We start from the raw sequence: 23214 nt of genomic DNA on the forward strand, positions 1-23214 counted from the left end.
TGAGATGCTTTGTAGTCATTCATTTTTAATGTATAATCTCAGAGTCTGATTTTCCTCTTACTTATTCTGGATTTTCACCCATGCTACTCTGCTGTAGATCAAAGAAATCACTTCCCTGTAAATTGTGAAGGAACGTAAAGGACACAGACTGTGTTTTAGAGAGTGTTTTCTGCTTCTTTTTGCTCATGCTGCAAATTCTTCCCTAGGTGTGTCCTCAGCAGTATGGAGTCTCACTGCCAGCTTTGTCCATGGGCGTTATTTATACTCATGGGTAAGCCTTAGCCCACTCGCTGTGCTTCTGAAAGGATATGGGGAGAGGTCAACTAAATATTTCCTGCCACTTGGGAATGACTTTGTTGTGTTTATAATTGGGGTGGTATATTTGTAATATAATGAGCTACATTGCCTATAGCCTCCGTATGTACTGTGTTCTGGGAAGGTGGTTTTATACACAGCTAAAATTCTTGCAAAAGTAATCAGAATATTAACTTTATTGATGAGAACTGAATGACGGGAAGTTTTTCCTCCTGAGGTTAAGAAATGCTGCTAGTCTAAGCATTATATTAGCCGTAGTTTTATGGTGGCAGCTGGGAGATCAGTGTTCAAGAGCAGTGCTGGTGTTCTGCAAAAGGATGCTCTCTGTCCGAGCTGCTACAAGTGGCTATAGGTGCCTACAGATAAAGGAGGAAACCAGATGATGCTGTTCAGTATGGCAGGCAGTGAACTGAGCGTCCCTGAAGCCCACCTTTCGGAATTTTTGGTAGGCATCATGTCAAAGAAGAGTTTCAGAAGTAATTGTTAGTACAAACCACATATTTTAAATACCTTTCTTATTAAAAATAAAAGCAATTCAGGGGCAAAATACTTATGTCCTATTTGACACATATTTACATTGTAGCTTTGTCCCAACATGACCACATAATTGATTTATTGGGGAAAATAGTTATCAGTCAGCAAGTGTGCTCTTGTACCACTCTGACATGTTACTGAGATCTTGTTTCTCTGCTGTTCCAGCTTTACCCCAGCTCCTAGATGCGCAGAGATCCTGTTCTCATGGAGCTTGCTACCCGCCGGTGGGAGACCTCCTTGTAGGAAGAATCCATCACTTGAAAGCCTCCTCTACATGTGGCCTTACCAAACCCGAGACTTACTGCACACCGTATGGGGAAGTATGTTCACCTCCTTCCTCTGCATTCATAAACCTCATGTAGGGATGCCAATGCCTTTACTCATGTTATCCTTGCTACCCTTTTACAGCGATGTGTTTAACCTATTTCAGGTATTTATCACCCTTGCAATAATGTCAGATAATCTCACAATCTTCAGTGTCTCCTTGAACGTGTGTAGAGGCAGGGGAGTGCTTCATTCCCATTTTGTTGAAGTGGAGCTGAATGTGAATGCTGTGGTAGGGCGAGGGCAGCAAATCTCTGGAGTCTGTGCCCTGATCGTCCTGGAGCCAGAGAGGAAACTGCTGGTATTCTCATGAGAAACTGAGGGCAAAATGTGAGCTTTTACATCAAAAAATCCCAGGCCTTCTTAACACCCCAGACTTTTTATAAACTAAACCCAAATTTCAGTCATCAAAAATGAGATCATTTCAGGTCTTTTACAAAGATCTAGAAAAACTTCTAAACCGAATGACTGTTTTCAATTAGGTTGGTAGTGCGAGGGTAGGAAATCATGCTTAGAGTGTAACATTTCAGCCAGCTGCAATTGCAAATTCCCAGTCTCCAAATCTGCCACCAAAATCAAAGTAAGGCTTTATGGATAAGTTTGCACAGAGCTGAAAATGTTGCAGGATTAATGTCTGTAACATGAATATGTCCTAAAGCCTTTCTGCGTTTGTCTGGAATTTTTAACTTCAGTTACAGTAACAGTGGTGGAGGAACCTCAAAATGGAGTGGGTTTGATGCAGAACAGGTTATAAGGGTCTTGGAAAGGCTGGTTGGAAGAGACACTTGAGAGGGAATGGCAGGCCTCTGATAAGGTAGTATTTTCTGTAGTGAGATCCACTTCCAGTGAGTCACCCTTCTTCTGGTTCTAATTCCACTTAAATTAAAAGGCCAAGATATGGCAGTAAACGGATGTGTGTTACATAACTAGTGACTTTCTCACTGGGTTGGAGAGATTTTCATTCTTTTTTTCATTCTGGGCTGTTAGGTCAGGGTGGCTTGGGAGCTTTTATTTGGTATGAAACTGAAGCAGCCCCCCAGCCTGGACGTGTATGAAAGTAATGCCCCTCCCAGACCCTTATGCTGACAGTTGTAGTCAGACTTTTCTGCAGTTCAGGCTCCCACTCACTTTATTCAGAGCTGTTTTGCTGCTCCAAGGGAGCTGATTTGTTTGCTCGCCTCCTCAATATGCAGCAAAACCCACAGCTCCTTCTCAAGGGTACTGTGGCTTGCGGACAGGAAAAAATTGAGCATTTCTTTCTGGTTTGACAATGTTTTTCCTTCTAATTTCTGTTGGTACTGGAGCAGCATTGTGCACTCACGTACCTCTGAAATCTTTGCCTAACAGTGACTTTTGCTAGAAGCAGAAGCCTGTTTTATGGGAAGTAAGCATCTCCAAAATCTTGTTTAAGCTGTTAGTGTGTATAACAGCTAGAGTGGGCTAGTTATCCCTTTTACTTAAACTTGAGAAATCACTCTGAAGGGCCTTCGTTTGTGATAATCTGCATCATTTGTCATCTTTGAGGAGGAGGCTGGATGTGTCTCTCATGGATATAATGTACCTGAGTAGAAATGATCTGTTCAGTGCAGAATTAATGAGTGAGGTCCTGCACTGCACATGAAGTCAGAATGGTAAAATTGCAGTCTTCTGGTCCTGAAGTTTCTAAAATATTCAGTCTTCATATTCCTTATACCTTGTCTTATAAGTACCAGGGTTAGAAGGAATTGGAACAACTAACACTTATATGTCATATTAAGTTGGATTCTCTACTTCTAGCTTTGAGAATGGAGTCTTTGCTTCCTGAGTTTCTACATATGTATGGTCCTTTCCTTTACTGAAAAGAGGGATGCATTATTACTGCTAATAAATTTCTGAAAGACTCTTGTTTCTGTTCTGCAATTGTAATGGCTACTAAGAGTTTTGAATATATCAGTTCCTATCTTTGCAGAAGGAGAAATCCCCATGTGTTGAGCATTTCCTGATTTCCCCCGCCTTTGATATTTCCCTATCTAAATGAACTCACTATTTCCTAGTCCCATTTTATAAAAAGTAGGCTTGTTTAACTTATAGACTCTCATGACTTTTTTTGCTATAGGTCTTGCTCGTGTGCCAAATAGGTACAAATCTGGAGTCGTTTTGCAATCTCAGCAGAGGGCATGGGATGAGGGGTTGCTCTCATTCTCTGCGTGCTCTTCCCCCCGTCAGCTGGCTGGTGCCTGCTGTCTGACTTCGGTGCCAGCCTGCGCTGACCCTGCGTATGCTCTTGTGCAATTCTAGTAGGTCAGTTGCTGTGGGCATCGGTTTCAGCCTCTGCTCCATTGTCTGCTTCCAGAGCTCTGGCTCTGAGTCCCTCTAACCTTTATACTTTGCACTACTGATTGCTCCATTTCTTGGCTGTAGGCTCAGTCTAGTGAAATCCAGGAGGGACTCTGCATTGCCATTTATAGCACAGGGGACTGCAGCGATGATTAGGAAAGTGCTGGGGGGTGGAAACCAGGCAGACCAATGGTCTGGTGTGAAAAGAACTTAAAGCTTGGGAAATGGCTGTTCAAGTCAGCAGGGAAAGTAAAAGCAAGAGGAAAACTGAAAATAGAATTTAAATATAAGTGAGCCTGGATTTGGAGTCCCAAAGCCACTGATGTGCGTGGAAAGACTCTCATTGACTGAGGTGTCATTCCAGGCCCAGTAAATTCATCTGTTTATTTAAATGCTAAGCACAGCACTTTGACAGGAATATGGAGTAGCTATTATCACCTAGTCGTAGGTAAGAGAAGGCACTGTGCAGTTTTCTTGCAGATCAGCAGGTTCCACATCCTCTTGCCTGGCTATCTCTTCTGTGACAACGTGACAGCTTTGTGGCACATTCAGCTCTTGGCTTCTCTGCTGGAAGAAGCAGTAACAGGGCCTTGGCTTATTTAGACCAAGCAAGGTTAACACTTCTCTGGGGAGCCTGGACAGTACTTTCCTCAGGGTTTATGCAGTACTTTCAGCTTAAAAAACATAAAAATAGAAAACAGCTACAGGTTTTCTGGTTGTTTTATGGTTAATTAATTTTGAGGTACCCAGAACACCCTGTACATCATTGTAAAGGCTTTTGAAAAAGATTGTAGCCAAGATGAGAACAAAATTGGGTTTCCTTGCATTTACCTTGCTGCTCTGAATCTGCTTTCTACAGTGAAAGCAGTTTGTGTGTGTGTGGTGATGACATGGATCCTTATACCTTGACTTTCCCAAAAGGTTTATCATGTGAGATATTAAAACGTTGTTTGCATAAGGTCAAGGACCAAGATTTTCTGCTTTTTCTCACCTGCTTTTCATGAGCAATTGGTGGATATGAGCAATGAAGAGTAAGAAGTTATCTTTATCACTCTGTGTGCCTGGTGATAACAGGTCAGCCAGTTGAGGAAGTGAGAAGACAGGTACTAGATAAACCTACTCCTTAAGACAGTTGCTGGGAGGGGAGCGTGAGACTCAGGCAAAGAGAAATCCCGGAGTGACAGTCTTTCTTTTACTGACAGATCATTGCTGTCATCTGGCTGGAGTTATCCTTAGCATCTCTCCCTGTAGTAACTAAGCACTGAATCATTTTTGATTAGTTCCCGAAATACAGGGCAGTATCTGTGAAAGGGAATACATTGAAGACTCTGATGCATCTGTCTACCTTATTGCTATCATCTGATGGTTACATCTGCTTGCCCACCTGCATGAGTTTGTAGGGGACCTCAGCAGTGACTCTATATCACAAGAAACATTTTAATCCAAATTATACTGCCTGCTGGATGGTTCAACAGCCCTTAGACATGTTGGAATAGGTGAATTCACGCTAAAAGCCGCTGTGCCTCCCAGCTCATTTTCTTTTCAGACCCAAGTCTCCTACGGAGGAATATGCATCCCTAGAATCATGAAATAATTGTGATTGGATGGGAGCACAGCAGGTCCAAACCCCTGCTCAAAGCAGGGCTGCTAGTTTTGGGTATTACTTCATAATGTTTAGGGTTCATACCAAATAATTTGTGTTCCTGACCTGTTGAAGGTAACACAGTAACAGTGAGTTACTGATCTGTGCTTATCACATCTTATTCTTGCATTCAGACACATCCTGTTCTTTGCTTCAGGGATATGTCTCTACCTGCAGAGGTCGTATAGAAGAAAAAGGCAGTTTCCCTGTATATTTTCTCCTCCTCCGTTTTCTGTATCCTCTTTCTACCACATAATTGCAAATTGCCACATATGCTCTGAGACATCATGTCATCCCCTCGTAGACAAATTGTAGAGGCAGCTGGACTCCAGCAATGTATGCACTGTGCAGAGATAAAATGATACAGTATGGTTTCTCCAGACTCTCATTCTGGCAGATTTTAAACGATGTTTTGCTGAGGGGACATAATGAGTGAACAGACTGGGTGAGGAAAACAGGCACCCACATGTTTGCTTTCAAGCAAGAGAAATGAATTGAACTTCATCTCCTTAAACCTGTGCGCTGTACGCCTAGGATGCTTGTCCAACAGATGACGTTGGCTGTTAGAGGTTGTGCTTAGCCTGGATCCTGGTCATTTAGTATATATTTGCTGACTTCCAATATATTGACCTTACTAGCAGTAAGATTCAAACTGTCCCTAGAGGCCACATGCATGTTTATTCAAGATATTTGCCCTTAGGTTCTTAGTCACAGATGTTCAGCAAAAGCCTCTGCTTTCTGGCTGTGAGTTAATTTTGAGAAGGGAGGAAAGATACATGGGCTGAAGCGTGTAGATATAGTTAGTTGTAGATATAGTTAGACTCCCTGAAGGAATATACCACCGTAGTTTTTAACTGATCACTGCTGTCCTTTACTGATATTAAATTAGGTTGCACTTGACAAATCAGGCCCCAAATGCAACTGGCTCCAAACAGTGTAGCTCTCTCCTTGGAGCAGCGAGTGCCAGGATCTCGCTGGAATATTTATCACAGGAAGGAAATGGAGCTCTCAGACAAGAACTGGGCAAGGCTGTAATTTTCCACTGAGAACAGGCAAGGCCAAATCTTTGTTTAAGCAGTACTGAATACCGCGTTCCTGTTGGAGCAGCAGAATGAGCCGATCCATAGACTGGGTGGGTCACGAGATGACTCTTCCTGAATCTCTGCGTTGCTTGTGATTAGGGACAATGCTTAAGTTTGGGGGAGTTTCGTCTAAATTATTTGTTACTCAACTCTCTGTTGCAAATGCTGGCAAAGAATAGACAGCCACTGAGTGCAGCTCCTACAGGTCACTGCACAGCTTTGTGCTCTGGCTATTTCCAGAGGACGAAAAGATGCAGCTCAATGCCTTTCTCTTGTTCAAGGTGTTGTGAATATTTTGAAAGCAGTGACAAAAAACGCTGCTCGGGTCTGGATGTCATTTGCTACAAGTCTTGCCAGACTCTCAGCAAACAGCAGTCTGGCTTCTAGTAAGCTCAGGCAAAGCTGAAGTTAGAGGAAAATCATTTAACTGCTCGTTGCCTCTGTAAGGGTGTGCCAAGCATTTAAGATCTCGGGTCTGATCTGCATTTAGTTGTGGGGTCCTTCTCTTTTCAGTCTGTTTCTTTAAATAGGCACAAACTTTTATCCAGTCTTTCTTCTTTATCCATTCTTCTTCCCCATCTCCTCTGTCACCTCTGAGTTTTGGGGTCTCCAGTAAAACCAAACTGAGTTCACTGTGTTTGTTTTGGGCATAACCTCAGAACTCAGACTTCACTGTGTCACTTCTGACTGTCCAGGAAAGGATGTGAAATTGGGCATTATGGCTAAGTTTTATATCTGTGACTCAAAATTGAAATGCAAATGAGAGGTCTCTTTGCAAATAAAAATTGCTCACTTAGAAGCTTGTCGCTGACAACGCATCCATTGGTAATTTCTATAGTGTTTTCCACTGAACATGTATGGAGTACTTTACAGGCTAAATGGGACCTACTGCAATGGCCTGGCATAGGGGTGCCGTGCCGCTGGTGCTAACAGTTAAAATAGGCTGAAATAGAATTACATAACTTGACTTTAACAGGTGCCCTTGTTCCTAAGATAACTTTTTCTTGCTGCCCATCCTATTTTTGAATCTCTCTCTATACATATCTATAAATTCCTGCTGTCTTCCAGATCTTTCCAAAATAAACTTGGAATGGTAATTACTGTCCCAGTACAATATTTATCATGCAAGACCACACAAGGTTACCGTATGGGAGGCTGGATGCCAGGAAACCGACTGACACAGTGCCTCTTGCTGACATGAAACTGAGTTAATACAAGATCGCCAAGGTCTCAACAGCTATTAAAGGTCTTCATTTCAAGGCTGGAGAGAAGCAGCTTCCCATTTTTGCTGATGAGTAATTTCAGTTTATTTTGGTTTATGCACCTATGCCAGGAGGTTTTATTTCAAGGGCTCTCTACTCATGTTAAAATGGCAGCTAGAGCTACTTAAAATACTTTGGTCAGAGTCCATCAGCTTAAAATTCTTTGAGGTTTGCTGCCCCTGCATGCGTGGAGAGAGGGGAAGCATGGGAGGTTAATGAGCAGCTGGTTTTACAAGGTCATAAGAGAATGAGAGCTGCAAAGATCTGAAGCAGAACTGCGGGAGAATTGCACAGCTCAGGGCTGTGTTTGCATTAGGTGAGAGTGCATTCACGTGCGTGCACACACAGTGCGCGAGTGTCCGAATGGCATATATTTGTCCTTTGCAGGTATCAATCACCTGCAGACAGATACACATACTTTCTCTCACACAGCATGTTGTGTGCGTACTTCCCATTCTAGTTCACAGTCTTGGCTTGCTCTTACATGCAGTGTATGTGCATTTTTATTCGCAATTGCTAGTTGTTCTTCTAAATAGATTCCCCCCAACACACATTTATTTCTAAAACGTAAATCTTTTTTTCCTCAACATGCTAGCTTTTCCTCTAAAATGACTGCCTTGTGAACTACCTTTCAAACAGCTTGAACAAAATTTCCTTTAATCTCAGAGTTTTCATAACCAATATTTTGGGTGATTATAAGAGCAGCTTTGCAGTTTTGAGAAGTAGAAGGGCAGTGAGCTGTTGTCAGACCTACAGCTTCTTCTGCGATCCTGTAGGTCTTTTCAGCGCCGCATCTCGCAGGATTGCTTCTGGCACCTCCTACAGCGCATACATATTCTTTATGTCTCAGTAGCACGTGGGCTGGACTGCTGGTGTTTGGCCATGCTCACCTGGGAGAGCATTGGACAAGAGCAAGTATGGGAGAGGCATGGGAGAGCTGGGGCCCAGGACTGCCCCGTGCGTCAGTGAACCAGCTTAGACTCTGACCTCTTCATTTCCATTTCTGTCATGTACTCCCACGGCCTTGGTTTATTCCTGGCCAGCTCATCTCAGATGAATCTACTGAATCATTCACTATGCTGGTAAAAAAGAGAGGGGAAAAGCAGGGAAAGGTCTTTTCTTGGTAAATCTCCCCTCAGCCCACAGCTAGACTGTCATTTTGGTAATTCCCTCTGTCCCGAGGAACTTTGAGACACATAGTCAGTAATAGCAAATTCTCTCGTGCAATAGAGTTTCACAATTTGCTCAAAGTATGTGAAATGAATTTTGAATTTTTATTCCAGTGTTAATTTTAGCTTTAAAAAAAAAGGTAAGCTCAGATTTCCCAGCTCAGATTTCAGTGTTCAAGTCTGTCACTGGAAATGGCATTTTTTTTCCCACCTGTCCCCAAGTGCAGACATGCTCAGTCTGCCTGGCAGGAGAGCCGCATGCCGGAGTTCGCCCAGAGCTACTCCGTGTTGGCCTCAGCAAGGCAAGTGTGAGCCGGGCTTAACAGGCAGATCTTTTCCTTAGTAAGGGATACGTGGGACAGGTGCGATCCAAACAGCTGCAGGCTGCAGAAGCTCCACAGAGTTAAATGATGAAACTTTACCAATAAACTGGAAAAGATTTTCACACTGAGCAGAGGTCCCAGGATGATTCTTGGATAAATTTGAAGGGTCTGTCTCAGGCAGATAGTTTCATCTTTACTTAGGACTGCATTTTAAAAGTGATTGAAGCTTTACTGCCAAAGCATTAATTGCATTTTAGCTGCTAGAAGGTACTTTTGTCTATAGCTGTGTGAATGGTCTTAACAAATATGCATGAATAATTCTTAATAAATAATTTATCTGTGGTTAACCTTCCTTTTCCCTTGCAGAAAGTCTTCCTTTTCCCCTTTCTAATCGTAGTCAGAATTGTGAAGTTTAATATTATTGGGCATTGTTCACTGAATTATTTCTGTGGATAATTCCCATAGCTTTCTGACAAACAATTTGCTACTAGTAGTCATTATCTGAAATGAATTCTTCTGGCTGGACCAAATTGTATTGTTTCTGTTCTGTACTGACAGAGCCAGGAGGAGTTGGTAGACCCAGGGAAAATTGTATGATTATGTATTTTGGAGTCTCTCTGGGTGCTTTCTCTGCAATATTCTTTATGTTATAAATTTTGTAGTTAGTCAACTCCTGTTGTGGGATGTTTATAGATGGAGCATAAAGAGTGCAAATATAATAGAAACAGATCTGTTTAAACTGAGGCTCTCTTCTCAATATCCATCTAACTCTGCTGAAAGGTTCCCAGGTCCATGGGCAGGGGGTTCAGTTCTTCATTTTGCTAGAAACTAAAACCAAACCACTATCTGTGCTCAGAGCTCTCTTAAGGTGCTGTAGCTTCACGGCTGCTTAACTTCCTTGTCATCAGCAAAGCACTATCTGCTAATGATGAATGAATACAACCTCAAGTTGGGAAAGCCATCAAACAGCTCTGGATCTGCTATTAGATGATTGTGTTATCAATTTCTGTTTTCCATTCAAAACCAACCTAGGCTTCGTATGGTTTGGGTTTTGTGCAAGTGCAAGCAAGGTAATTCTGGATGGAGTTTTCCCTTGAATTTTTCTTTAAGTTAATAAAAAGTTCTTATGGAACTGAGTACTTTTTGTAGAAATGAAAGAAACTTACTGACTTAAATGATCCTGTTTCAGGTAAAAAGAAATGTGTAACCTGTGACTCAACCTTTTCATGGTTAGAAAGGGAAAACAGAAATCTCCATTCTACCACCCCATAGCCACTACCTCCTGCTGCCTCACCACGGCATGCTCCTGAGCACAGATTTTTCCTTAAACCTGACAAATGCACAGGAATGTGCTCAATGTTTCAACTGGAATCTGCCCATTTGTTTTAATAACAGATGGGGAAGATTTTAGCACAGAGATAGCTGTAAAGTGCTTCTTGCTACTTGCTCCAGGCACTTGATGTCTCTGCCCTGACACTGAAAGCTGATCTCATCACTGGGGTCCCAAAAACGTCCCATGCCTATGGTGTTGCCTCATGTCACCCTGGAGACCTCCAGCCCTCGCAGCTGGAGCATCTCATATTGCCTTCTCGCTGTCAGCGGTTAATGCCTTGTGTCAAATGTTCTCCCCTTCTTCTGGCTGCTTCTCTCCTGTTAAACCTCGTTTCCTCTCAAGGTAGCTTTCTGAGCCACCTCCGCATTGAGCATGTCAGCCTGTGCATGCCACCAAGCCTTCGAGGCCAGTCTCCTGCCGTCACAATAAACGGCATTTATAATCTTTCAAAATTTTATCCAGCTTCAGGATGTGTCTATTTAAAGTGCATATCCCACCACTCAGTTTGAAGGCAGCTCTGGTGGTTGACAGCTCTGATTTTTGGTCTAAATGATTTACATCCCGTTAATCTTATTTGCTTTTAGAGCAATGTTGTCCTAAGCTTACATAGCTCTTTGCCCTCCTTGGTGCATCACCCCAGGAACGTTTCCAGAGAGCAGTATCTGCTCTTCATTTGCATTTTGCTAGGCTGAACATGCCAAGTGCATGATCTTTTTTTGTTTGTTTGTTTGTTTTTTCCCTCTCTCTCATGTATCAGCTCTCCACTCCTCCATCACCTCTGTAGCCTGTTGTGTTTATTCCGTTTTGAACATGGCAGGTACAAAGTCTTTCGGATGAGCCCTCTCTGTGTCCTGTCTGTGACAGTGCCACAATGCCTGTCATCAGCAGTCATCTTAACATCCCTCTGAGACCTTCTCTTCCCCTCCTTTTCTTCACTTGAAGTATTTCCTCCCTGTTTCACTGGTGCCCTAACCCAGCCTGTTTGCCCACCTCATGGCTGGTGCTCCTTTTGGCCAAAATTGGGACCTTTACTGCTCCTTGTCTCTTACTCAATCTACTTCCTACTGCTTTCTACATGTTTCTGAGCCTACTCATCTGCCACATGCACCCAAAAGCTTTCTGGAAGTAACGGCATTTAGCGTTGCTTGGTTAGTCAAAACTGGGATATTTGTTTGCTCCTCAGGGACCCTGTTTTTTTTCAGTCTCTGCATTCCCTATGCTACATCTCTGTTTGCTTCTTGAATTACTTGCTTAAGGGCTTAAGGGAGAGCTGAACTTTGAGCTGCTCGACTCCCCACCCACTCACTTTTCACCCACTGAGCTGTTTGCTCCTGCTTTGCTCAGAGGGGAGAGTGCAGAGGGGCTGAGCTACATTTACTGTTTGTGGATGCTAGAGAAAGGCCTTTCTGTTTGCCCAAACAGCCCTACTCAGTTATGTGGAAAAGGCAAACTGGTGCTGAAAAGCTGCAAAGAGCTTTTTGTCAAGCACTGCCATTGCAGAAACCAGGGAGGTGGTTTAAAAAAAGGCATTTTTTGATGATTGGCCAAAAATATGTTTTAGTCAAAACAATTTTGGTTTTAGTTTTTAGTCCTTAAAACCATGAGCTTTTTACGTATGAGGTATGAGGGGGACCGCTTGAGTTCTGATCACCATTAATTTTATTGACCTAAGATGTTTAGCTGTCTAAGAAAACAGCTTTATTTAATTTGTTCGTCTACAATTTCATGCCGAATTTGCGCCTCTTGTCTGGATGAAAGCTAAGTTCGTGGCAGCTTCCCTTTGGCCATATGCTGATGGCTGTTTCTACCTGCCTTTTTCCTTTCAGTGGAGCATGAAATGCTGCAGGTGCGACTCTCGGGTGCCTCACTCCCACAACAGTCACCGTGTGGAAAACGTGCTGTCCTCCAAAGGGCACCTGCGCTGGTGGCAGTCCCAGAACAGTGAGTACTGGGGAAGCTGGGATTCCTCCAGGACACTGTGGGCTTTCACATCTCTGAGCCTTCAGGCCTGCATGTTCTGCAGCAGGAATCTTTCCTTGGTTCCCCCGATTGCCTGGGATCAGCCTTAAGCGTTCCCAGCGTCAGAGGTGCCTGGATGCTGCATTTAGTCTCAGAAAAAAATTGAACATAGATTCAGAAAACAATTGAAGAGAAACTTTTGTTTTCCCAAAAATATTTCAAAGGGGATTTTGAAACTTCAGTTCCTGGTTTGAACCAGAACAAGCTGTTCCCTGTGGGATGGTAGTTCCAAGTTTCTAACTTCGTGTTTTCACAGACACTTGGTGACTTAAATGATTGGAATAGTGGCATTGAGGGGAGGAGAAGAGGTGTTGAATTCAATAGATTGGAAGGAAAGAGGGAAATAAATGACTTGGCTCAGACAGCTCAATGTTTTATTTTTCTAAAGTCCATGGTCTGCATCTCTGAAAACTGCCTCTTTGTGTCTCCAGGCATGGATCGGGTCTCTTTGCAGCTGGATCTGGACAAGAAATTCCAGCTCAGTGGCATTGTCCTTGACTTCAGGGTTTGTATGCACCTTCCCAACTTTCAAAGAGGTTACAAAACATAGTGGAAGGGCCCTGCTGGCTCTTGGCAGGATGTGGGAACCCAGATACAAAGCTCTTGCTGGGCTCTACATAAGCAGGCCAGGGATCATGCCTCCATTCCTCCCTTCTTTTCCATTTGTATGGCTGTTTCCTAGGGCTATTTGGAGGACCAGAGCAGGCTGGCCTCCAGTGGGCGGTAGGTTCCCATATAACTGATTGTCTGCTGTAAAATATCTTTGGTGCAAGCCTTAATCAGAGATATGCCTCTTCTTTCCTCCCTGCCACTGCAGTCGCTCCTCCCTGCCGCAATGCTGATTGAGCGCTCCACTGACTTTGGCAAGACCTGGAAGGTTTATCAGTACCTCGCCTCAGACTGCGCCGCCTCCTTTCCTCAGATCCCCCAGGGCTCCCCCAAGAGCTGGCAGGACCTTCAGTGCCAGGCACTGCATGCCCAGCATGGATACCCTTTGCATGGGGGCAAGGTAAGATTTATAGGATTTTGTTGCACGGAGCCCCAGCATTTGTGCATTCCTTGCAATGTGACCCTGTAATAGGGGGCAGATCACCCAAGTTACATTGCAGAAGGATGTGGTGGCTTGGAAGTGCTGGGATTTGTGTGTTGCAGGAAATCTTGTACAAATATTATACCTAGCAAGTGATGTGAGTCAGTGGACATCCAAGAGCGCTGAGGAGAGTCCTCTGGAAGATTCTTACTCCTTCTCAAAGGAAAGTCCTTACTGCTTTGTGGGCAAGCTAGGGGTTATGTCAGTCTTCTGCTAAATCCCCAGCAATTCTAAGGCCTTTTTCCTGCATTAAGTGACAGTTTTGCAGAGGAAACGGGTCCAGGGCACAGTCTTACTGCTTAAGTTGTGAAAAGAAAGAACCCTATCCTTCTGCATTTTAATTTTCTTAATTTTTTCCTTCTAAGGTCAAATTCAGTGTCCGAGACCTGGCATCTACCATTTCTACCTCTTACAGCCAGATTGTCAACAGTAAGTGAACGGCCTCCTGTGTATCTGAGAAAGGGAGAGGAGGGTGATCCACCTTACGGTTTTGCCTACATGTGATGGAGGGCACTGAGCCTTGGTAAGCCCTTCTGAGGGAGCAAGTTCTTTGCAAAGCAAGCCTTCAGCTGCATGTTTGGTGGCTGCCCCAGCACCTCTCTGATGTATGATGTCCCCTGTGCACACCACAGGTACAGCAGTGGCACAACTTTCCTTTGTGGTGCCCCCAGATATGCTGCAGACTGGCATGTCAAATATCTTGAATGCAGGAGCAGCTTTCGGTCTTCACTGATGGTTCAACTACTGCTTTGTGCTGAGGCTGCTGTCTGTCTCTTGTTCCTAACCCTCAGTGCTAATTGCGATGTTCTTCTCTGGCCTCTCTCTGTTTCTGCTGCCTCCTCACATCTCTTATTGGTCCCTAACAGATCTGGGAGAATTCACCAACCTGAGAATTAACTTCACTCAGCTCGCTCACATTGTGCGCCAGGGTTACCGCTCGCCCAGCACTTTCTATGCTGTGACGGAAATGCAGGTGCAGGGAAGCTGCTTCTGCAATGGACATGCCGACCGCTGTGCTCCTTCTGGAGATCAGCATGCTGTGGTGAGTGCCAGGGCAGGAGAAGCTGGGAGACGAATACTGTTTGGTACCAGTCCATCCCCGAATTCTAGCCCCGTCATACACCCTGGCCTCTTGCTTCCCAGGGGATACTGATCAGGAGAGTTCAGACAGGACGACCAGCAATTTGATGCGAGAGAGTCTTATCCCTGGCCAGAGGCTGCTTTGAATCCATCAAGGGGAAATGTTGCCCCATTTTGCCTGCAGCAATAGGGTGATGGCTGTGAAACAGCCTGTGTTACCCCAGTGTAAAACTGCTTTTTGTGTAATGAAGAAAGTTAAGGGGCTTTACAAGGAATTACAGAAGTTTGTGGCTGTAGGAGTTTGTACTCTGGGTGTAATTGCACCTGCCATCACTGGGTCATTTGGCCTGGCTGGAAGACACTGAAGTTTCTAGCAGGCTCCTTCATAATCCAAAAAGGATTTGCCGATGCAAGTTGTTTGCTCTTGTGAGATTTCCTTGTCTGCAGCTTATGTTTGTCCTCTTAGCCTCAGGTATGTTTGTCCTCAAGTACGTTGTAGAGGTGATGGGAATTCATTGTCGCAGTGGGCTAAGGAGCAGCTTGTCCCTATTGCTATGGTTCTTGCTGTCTGAGCGTAAGAAAGCTTGACCTTTCTGTCTTCATCTCTGCAGTGTTTGGGAATGGGCAGGTGAGCCAGAAGCAGAAGCGTGCCAGATGATTTGTGTATCAAAAAGAAATCAAAAGAAAAAAACTGTGAAATTAGCAGAACATCCATAAGTAGTGGGTAATATTTTGTCTCTATTCCAGGTTCATGGACATTGTGTGTGTCAGCACAACACCGCAGGACCGAACTGCAATCATTGCGCAGACCTCTACAATGACCAGCCTTGGCGACCTGCAGAGGATGACAATCCCCACGAATGCCAGAGTACATCCAACTGCCTTTCCCTCTTTCCTCTTCCTTAGGCCTTTCTAACTTCTGCTCGTTCATGAATGATAGGGGAGGGAGCAAATTCTGAGTCCTTTTACCTGGACACTGCTGGGGACTGGATGTTAATACGAACTGTCTTTGCAAAACCTATTCCTGAAACGATTACGCTGATACCGGTTTGGTGGAACTGCAATAGGGCTGATGCCCCCAGGCTCACAAAATGGATCAAGATAGCGCTTCTCTAAAACTGTCTGACTGGTGCAAGTTTCACACTGCTGCGGTTTATGGGTGCTAATATGCAATGCAGGTGATGAGGGCACCATCTAGTGACAATGTGGCAGAGCCTCCAGCTGCTGGGAGATTTTTGCACAGTTGCAGCATTAGATAGGCTTGCTTTCTTTCTTTTTAGGGTGCAACTGCAATGGTCACTCCGACTCGTGCCATTTTGACCCAGATGTTTACCAAGCCAGCAGTGGGGAGAGCGGGGGTGTGTGTGACAATTGCCAGCACAATACGGAAGGGAGAAACTGTGAGCGGTGCAAAACTAACTATTTTCGCAACCAGCGGCAAGATTTTGCACATCCTGAAGCCTGTCTGCGTAAGTACCTGGTTATCCCTGTGTAATATTTTCTCCTGAAACTCCTGCTGACTTCTCCTTGGACTCCTCATCGATGCTGTTTATTGCACGTTTCCAGCCTGTGAATGTGATCCGGACGGCACTGTGCCAGGCTCTGTTTGCGACCCTCTCACTGGACGCTGTGTCTGCAAGGAGAATGTGCAGGGGGAGCGCTGTCACCTCTGCAAGCCGGGATTCACCCAGCTGGCCAACACCAACCCCCAGGGATGCCGCAGTGAGTAGGCCCTGAAATAACTACTGCTGCCGGGGAGCTGGCTCACATCTAGCCTTTGCACGCAGCATCTTTAGGAACTCTGAAAGGGACCTGGTTCCCAGCCAGCACTGATCTGAGGTTTCCAGATCAGAACCCTGATGGGCAAGGGCTTATAAACCTCCTTGCCTGGGACTGTAGTCTGTCTCAGGTATGAGTTTGGCAAAAGTCACGGGAAAACTGGAGTTGAGAGCATGTGTAGGGCTGCATCCCCCTTTCTGAGTGCCTCCCCTGACACACAGAGGGCTTGTGAAGCCATCAGGGGCTGCTGAAGGCAGCGCTGTGCGGGGCTGAGTGTGGCTGCACGGCAGCAGAGGGCAGCCATGACTCGGGTTAGCACTGCCTGCACCAGCTGGGGCTGGAGGGGAGCAGAGGCCTCCCAGGACTGCTGAGTCCCACTGCAATGCTTGGGTGGAGACCTTGGTGTTAAAGCAGGGGCACAGCTCCTTCGTGCCAAGCTCTGGCATGAAGGGAGAGAAAGGAGGGCACGTCTCTGAGCAGCAGTAAGGTGTTTCTGTGGATCTGACTTGCGGGAAGACAGGCTGGTGCTCAGCACCCAGTTTTAACAAGACTAAACCCTTCCTGTTTCAGGATGCACCTGCAACTTGCTGGGATCGCGCCAGGACATGCCCTGCGATGATGAGACGGGGAGGTGCTTCTGCCTGCCCAACGTGGTGGGAGCCAACTGTGACCAGTGTGCCGCTGACCACTGGAAGATTGCCAGCGGTCAGGGCTGCCAGCCCTGCGGCTGCGACCCTCGCCACTCGCTCAGCACCCAGTGCAACCAGGTACAGCTGAGCCCTGGCCACGTGGCGCTCCGGGGGCTGAGGCTCTTGCTCTAGGACGCTGCAGTCCCATGCTGCAGGTAGCTGGACAGAGGTTGGAGCTACCTGCTGGCTGCACATCCTGTGTGTCCTTGGGCAGTCACTTAGTGTCTCTGTGCTCAAATGTCAGGCTAATGATGCGCTCGGACACTGTGAGGATAACTGCTTTAGACTTTAGGTGCTCTATGTGCTGGTCACTCAGCTCTGAGATAGGTATGAGGGAGTGATTTCACTATGCACTCTCTTTTTGTCTCTTCTCCTCTCTTCTTTTTCCAACCAACTCTGAAAACAGTCCTGTGTGGAGCTGCTGGCACCCTGCTGGCCCAGAGGGAAGCAGGTGGATAAGCTGTCAGGGCTTTGCACTGCAACAGCTGAGGATGCTGTTGGCAACAGGAGCCAGTGTCTCTGCTGAGCAGCACAGTGGCACCGGGATCCTTATGTCACTGAGGCATCAGAGCATCAAAACCACTTGTTAGATGGCTTCATCTTGCCATTCCATGTGTGGAACCCTCCGAAGAAGGGCAGTGCATTTCTTAATGCATTATACTCTTATTTTTCATTTTCCATTTCCTAGAAACAATATGACAGGCTGTTCAGGAAAATGAAGGAAAGTGGTAATTATGGAGACAAGATTAAGCCATTGTAAAAGGCCCAATACCTGGTCAGGAAATCCTATTAAGAGATTTTCACACAGGCAAGGCAAGTTAATTATCCTCATTTGTCAATGAAAAGTGCGTTTGTCACTTCAGGCTTAAGAGACAACTGGGAAAATTAAAGTTAAATGAAAAAAAAAAGATATATTCTAAGAGCCAAAGACAGGTCCCAAAACAGCTCAGCACAGGGAGGAGATCTGAGATCACAAACCAGACCTAATTTCTCGCAGGTGATTCCTTTGTCTTTGAAATACAGCCTAAAACCTAAACATCATAATACTTGTAAGCTGAGGCTGTTTAGAAATCTGGACCCAAGCCTCTTATGGTTGTGCCCGGGGACCAGCTGAGCCTGGAGCCCAGGGTGCAGTGCTGACACGTAATAATATACAATCTAAATAGACAAAATTGACAGAATGCTAGTGACAGAAGGGTTTATTATTTCCATCTTCCATCTTCCTCTGTATTGGGGAACGGCACTTGCAAAGAGCTCACAGCAGACCTTTGCTCCCCTATCTGCTAAAAATCAGCTTTGGAAATAATCAACTGCTGTAACTGTGGGCGATTTCCCAGCATGGAAGTGACTGCTACTTGCAGACCCCACATGGCAATCCCTTTCTGTCACCTTTGCCAGGTCGCTGGGGAGGGTCAGAGGTTCTCTTATGAAGGTTCAGGCTGATGGCAGTGGTCATCAGAGTGGTGAAGGGAAACCTTCTCCTCTCCTTTATTCTCTCTCCCTCCTACACCCTGGTAATAAACCCCAGTGTTGGCATGAGACGAGCCTCTCCCCAGGACTGAAAGATCAAGGCTATGTGGCTTTTGTTGTTTTTCCTGCCCTTAGGTAGGAGACGATACAGATTGAAAACAGAAAGGCTTGAGAGTGGTTCAGGTTCTGCAGTTCAGGGTACGCTGCACAGAGTGGTTCACATCATGGTGTAGGCTTGAATTAGCAGCTGAGCTCACACGGGACTTAAACAATGATGATAAACACAAGTGCTGGGAGATAGGTGCCTGAATTCCCACATATGCCTGATTTTTCGTTGTCACTCAAGGAGTTGGAGAGGTTCAGCAACAGCAGAAGTGCCTGCGTGGGATGAAAATGTGACTAATTCTGTTGGGGTCTGACAGCAGAAGGGTGTAACGAGGGATGGTTAGAGAGAGAACTGAGGTTGAATATCACCCTGGAGCTTTCTCCTGCTCCAGGGAGGAAATGCAAGAGCCTTTGGTTGGAATTTCCTGCTACTGAAGTCAGCAAAGGGTGGGAATACAGGGAGGATTTACTGATTCAAGAGCAAATCAAGGGAGGGCTTTCCCAGGAAGGTGTTCAGAGCTGGATCTCCCTGATGTATTTTTCTTGCTTCAGTTCACAGGACAGTGTCCTTGCAGAGAAGGCTTCACAGGAAGAACGTGTTCTGCTGTACAAGAGCAGGTTTGCCCAGATAGGCACTATGGAGATGTCAGGGTAGGATGCACAGGTATGGAACAGCCATTTCTCATTAGCATGGTGTTTCTTAGTGCAGTGAAATCACTGGTTATCTGGAAAAATAGCACCTGGCCAATGATTGACATCAGACTTTCCACAGTATTTTGCAAGAGAACTTTCCTCTCTGGAATAGCCTCCCTGTTCGGCTCTGTTCCTCTCTCCTATCTCTGGGTACTGTGAGCAGCCAGGCTTTTGGGACCTGTTTCTTTTACTGTGCCCATGCCATCTCCTTTCCAGACAGTGGGAAGGGTGAAAGGGGTGGATTGGATTTGAGATTGTATTAGCATCCAGTTTAAAGGGTCTGATTCCCACCACCCCCCTTCAGTGGGATTGACCTCTATATCTTTTCACCTTTCCGTCCACTAGAGTGCAACTGTGATTTCCAGGGCACAGAGGAAACAGGGTGTGACAAGACCACAGGCCGCTGTCTGTGTCGCCCAGGCGTTACGGGGCTCCGCTGTGACCAGTGTCAGCGGGGTCACTGCAGCACCTACCCCCAGTGTGAGCTGTGCCACCCCTGTTTCCAAGCCTATGACGGCGACATCCAGCGCCTTAGCATGCGCAAGGCCAGCCTGAGCAACTCGACTTCGCAGCTGCACTTTGGGACTGGAGGCTCCCGCTTCAGCGCCCGCCTCTCAGAAATGGAGGGCAACGCTCAGCAGGCCCAGAGCATCCTTGGCAGCTCTCTAGCGATGGAGCAGGGTCTGACCCAGCTGGCCAGCATGCTCACTGCGATCAGGTAAAGGACTTTGCCTCGATGGTGTGGTGCCCAGAGCTCCATGGGCCCATAGAGCCAGCACGCAGGCTTTGAGCTAGTAGAGTAGCTGCCTTAGCTAGGAAGAGATGTAGGCTTTTCCTGTGCACTTACTCGACTTGTCACAATCACTCGAATATTTTCTGCTTTGTTTCTGTAATTGAAAATATTGCTCAGCTCGCACAATGATCAGCGACACAAGAAGCCTGTGCTTCCAACATGCTCCTCCTGTGAGCTGGTCTTACCCTGCAAATAGAGACCATTTGACAGGCTTTTGATGATCATCTTGCACAGTCCGTAGACACAGCCCTGCAAGATGAGGCAGAGAGGACCCAGAAGAGGAGAGCTCTAACCTGGCCCTGCTATCTGTGGGCTATGCAAACCTCCAAGGTTATTGTGTATACTTGGGCAGTCAATTCTTTGTGCAAAGAGAAGTGCCTCTTCACCGTGTGTTCGTAGCATCCCAGCACAAGAGGACCCTGACCTCTGTCCGCAGATGGTTTGCTCTATACTCGAATCCACGTTTTCTGCTTTTGCCCTCCCAGAAAGCAAGCCCGAGGCATAAATCCTGACCTTCATTTTCTGGATGAGACTACTTCTCTGTCTAGTGAGCTTGACACCCTCAACAGAAGCTTGGTTATCATTAACACCCAGTATCAGACTAAGAAGACCCAGTTTGAAACCAGTCGCAGCACAGATCTTTCAGGTACGATGCTGCAGTTATACTGTTTCTTAATTTGTGGCTGTTAATTTACTTCAACGTGCCTGTGGATCTGGTGGCTTTCCCACTGCTTGAATGTATAAAATGAAGAACTTTTTCACCAGCTGTCGGCTTAGGAACAATAAATAGCTCTTCTCCTCATAAAGAGAGAAACTCTTTCTATGCAACCTCTAATTTTAGCAGTTACTAGCAATTTTATGCTAACAGATTATTTGCTCTCAAATATTGGAGTTGGAAGACTCAGTTTGCATGCATCATTTTCCTGATGTCCCAGCAGGCTGGCTGATTTCTCTCTCAGCCAGCACAAACTTTCTTCTGCATGCAAAAGTGCCTCTCCTCCCAGGGCCCAGCATGAGCTATTAGAAAAGGGGGTGAGCCCATCTGAGAATGTGTCACAGAAACTGGGAGGAAGCTGAAATAATGAAGGTTCTGCACAGATGGAAAGGATGGAGGGGTGGGAAAGGGAGCCAGGCGGCTGTCACACACTTAGGAGAAGAGCTAATTAAGCCTTGTGATGATGTTGGTAGTAGGTTGCCATTATATCCCTGCTGCAGCTAATTCTATCCAAGTATCTTATTGTCTTCTGCCTTCCCTCCTTCATATGTTGCACAGTACAGCTCAGCCTACCAGGGACGCGCTAATCCAGAGCACATGGAGAATGACCTCTGCCTGTGCAGATTTGCTCTGAATCTCTGACTGTCTAAGCAGGGTTTATAGATCTAAGTCCTGACCGTTCTCCTTTCAGGCTGTGGTGGTGGAGGGAAGGGGGGAGTGGTGGGCTCTACCTGCAAATGATGAAAAGGGCTCCAAAGGAGCCCTCTTTCCCCCTGCCAAAGCCCACCTTCTGAGTTGTGCTGAGCAAAGTTGGGGTTTAGCCCAGGATCAGCACCTGTATGTCCTTTGCTCTAATTTTGTTTCAATCTTTGAGCCTCAAACCAGAGTTCAGTCCTTCAGGAAGGCTCTGTAGCTCACTGTGAAAGAATGGCTGAAAGGCATTTGGAAATAAAAGGAGCTTTTTAGTTGTGCTTTAGTGACTAATCTCTCTTACTGTGTCCCCCTCCTCTCTGTGCACACATCCACTTGCAGGGTATAGTCAATGACTTTGTTTAGGTAGCTATGCTGCATTTATGAGTCATGAAAGCATTCGTGTCGTTTATTGTTTTTATTCCTGCAGGAGCCTTCAAGACTATCAGATCTGCTTACCAGACATCCACCAATGCCAGCAATCTCATAGCTGGTGCCTCCAGGCTGCTAGCTGAATCCAGAGAGAACCGGAAAAGTGCTGAGGGACTGGAAGGGGTTTTTACAGGCTATACCTCCACGTTGCAGGCTCTCCAGGGCAAGATAGCCTCATCTCCCAACTTGACCCCAGTTATAAATAAGGTGAAAATAGAAAGTGATTTTATGATTTCCCCACTTGCACATATCTAGTTTTTAAGGGGACCTTGTAGTGCTTGGGAGTCAGAAGTCTTATCATGCAGTCATCCATCTTTCCTCAGTCTAGCATGGCAGGATGAATCTCTGGACAGAGACTCACCGTAAATGGCATCCCGGCAAACTGCTGCTTTGGGACATCAGTGGGGAACACTCTGAGCGTCCCTTATCTAGTAACAACAGCTACCAAAGTATTGGGGACCCCCCCCCCTTTCCAGGCATGCAGTTTTTTCCTCCAAGGACTCCCTAATGTGTCAGTTCTTGTATCTCAAAGACTCGCTTAATTTCTGGATAAGGTTCCTTTTCTTTCTCCTTCGCTGCTTTGTTATTGCCATGGAGATCCATTTCAGTGTCTCCTAATGCACGGTTGCTGTGGAGACCACCAACCTCCCATCTCTGCTTTTCAGGGCATCAGAATGTTCCCAAGTGATCAGCCTGCGCTGATTTTTGCACTAGCTCTGAATTTGCTTGTGCCTCTGCTGCGGTGTCCTCTTTGGATGGTAACTCTGGAACATGACCTGCAATTAAAACCACTCATGTTTAGGCAGGATCTTCTCAGCCTGTTATCTCTTCAAAAGGAAACTGGCCAGGTTGCAGGGATTCCCAACACTGTGAGGAGAAGAGTTGCTGTCTTGCGAGTAAACGATATGTTTGCTCCATGTAGACACACTCTATGTTATGTTTCATGAGCTGCTTGGATTTAGCTCCCACTTTGCTCCTGTTTGTTTCCCAGCTCATACTTAGGGGTGGTGAAGAGAGGTTCAGACCTCACGGTACTGTCTCAGATGTGGGCATTCAAAGCCAGTATGTGTGTGCATAATTCTGGCTGCCCTTCTCTGACACAGTCATAGCATCTGGTCATTTGGGTTGAATCATGCACTCTGGTATATGTCACTGGCAGCCAAGCTGATACGCTTTGGCCACCCAAATCAAAGGGCTGGCACTTCTGACGTTCCATGTAGAGCTTCCACTGCAGAAGTCTTGCAAGTTCATGCCTGGCTCCCTTGGTATGAGTCTGTCCAAAGAGCCTGGCATAGACTGGCTATAATATGCTGGTTTGTCTCCCTGAAACCACTGAGGTCTCTGTGCCACTGATGATGA

The 23214-nt window shown here is 45.8% G+C and overlaps 1 protein-coding gene across 1 annotated transcript in view; it reads left to right on the forward strand.

Moving 5' to 3' along the window:
- Positions 1-23214, forward strand: part of LAMB3 (laminin subunit beta 3) — a 78257-nt gene that overhangs the window by 47748 nt on the left and 7295 nt on the right. Inside the window, exons 4-18 of the mRNA XM_026077167.1 lie at positions 207-271; positions 1015-1169; positions 12127-12241; positions 12751-12824; positions 13137-13328; positions 13775-13838; positions 14276-14451; positions 15237-15357; positions 15770-15958; positions 16056-16211; positions 16839-17035; positions 19085-19196; positions 19571-19943; positions 20504-20664; positions 21854-22062. Coding sequence (XP_025932952.1) covers positions 223-271; positions 1015-1169; positions 12127-12241; positions 12751-12824; positions 13137-13328; positions 13775-13838; positions 14276-14451; positions 15237-15357; positions 15770-15958; positions 16056-16211; positions 16839-17035; positions 19085-19196; positions 19571-19943; positions 20504-20664; positions 21854-22062 — 2343 coding nt within the window. The 5' untranslated portion in view covers positions 207-222. The remainder of the gene's footprint in view (positions 1-206; positions 272-1014; positions 1170-12126; positions 12242-12750; positions 12825-13136; positions 13329-13774; positions 13839-14275; positions 14452-15236; positions 15358-15769; positions 15959-16055; positions 16212-16838; positions 17036-19084; positions 19197-19570; positions 19944-20503; positions 20665-21853; positions 22063-23214) is intronic.

The sequence above is a fragment of the Apteryx rowi genome, unplaced genomic scaffold, assembly GCF_003343035.1.
Source record: "Apteryx rowi isolate R43461 unplaced genomic scaffold, aptRow1 scaffold_45, whole genome shotgun sequence".
Classification (NCBI taxonomy): Eukaryota; Metazoa; Chordata; class Aves; order Apterygiformes; family Apterygidae; genus Apteryx; species Apteryx rowi.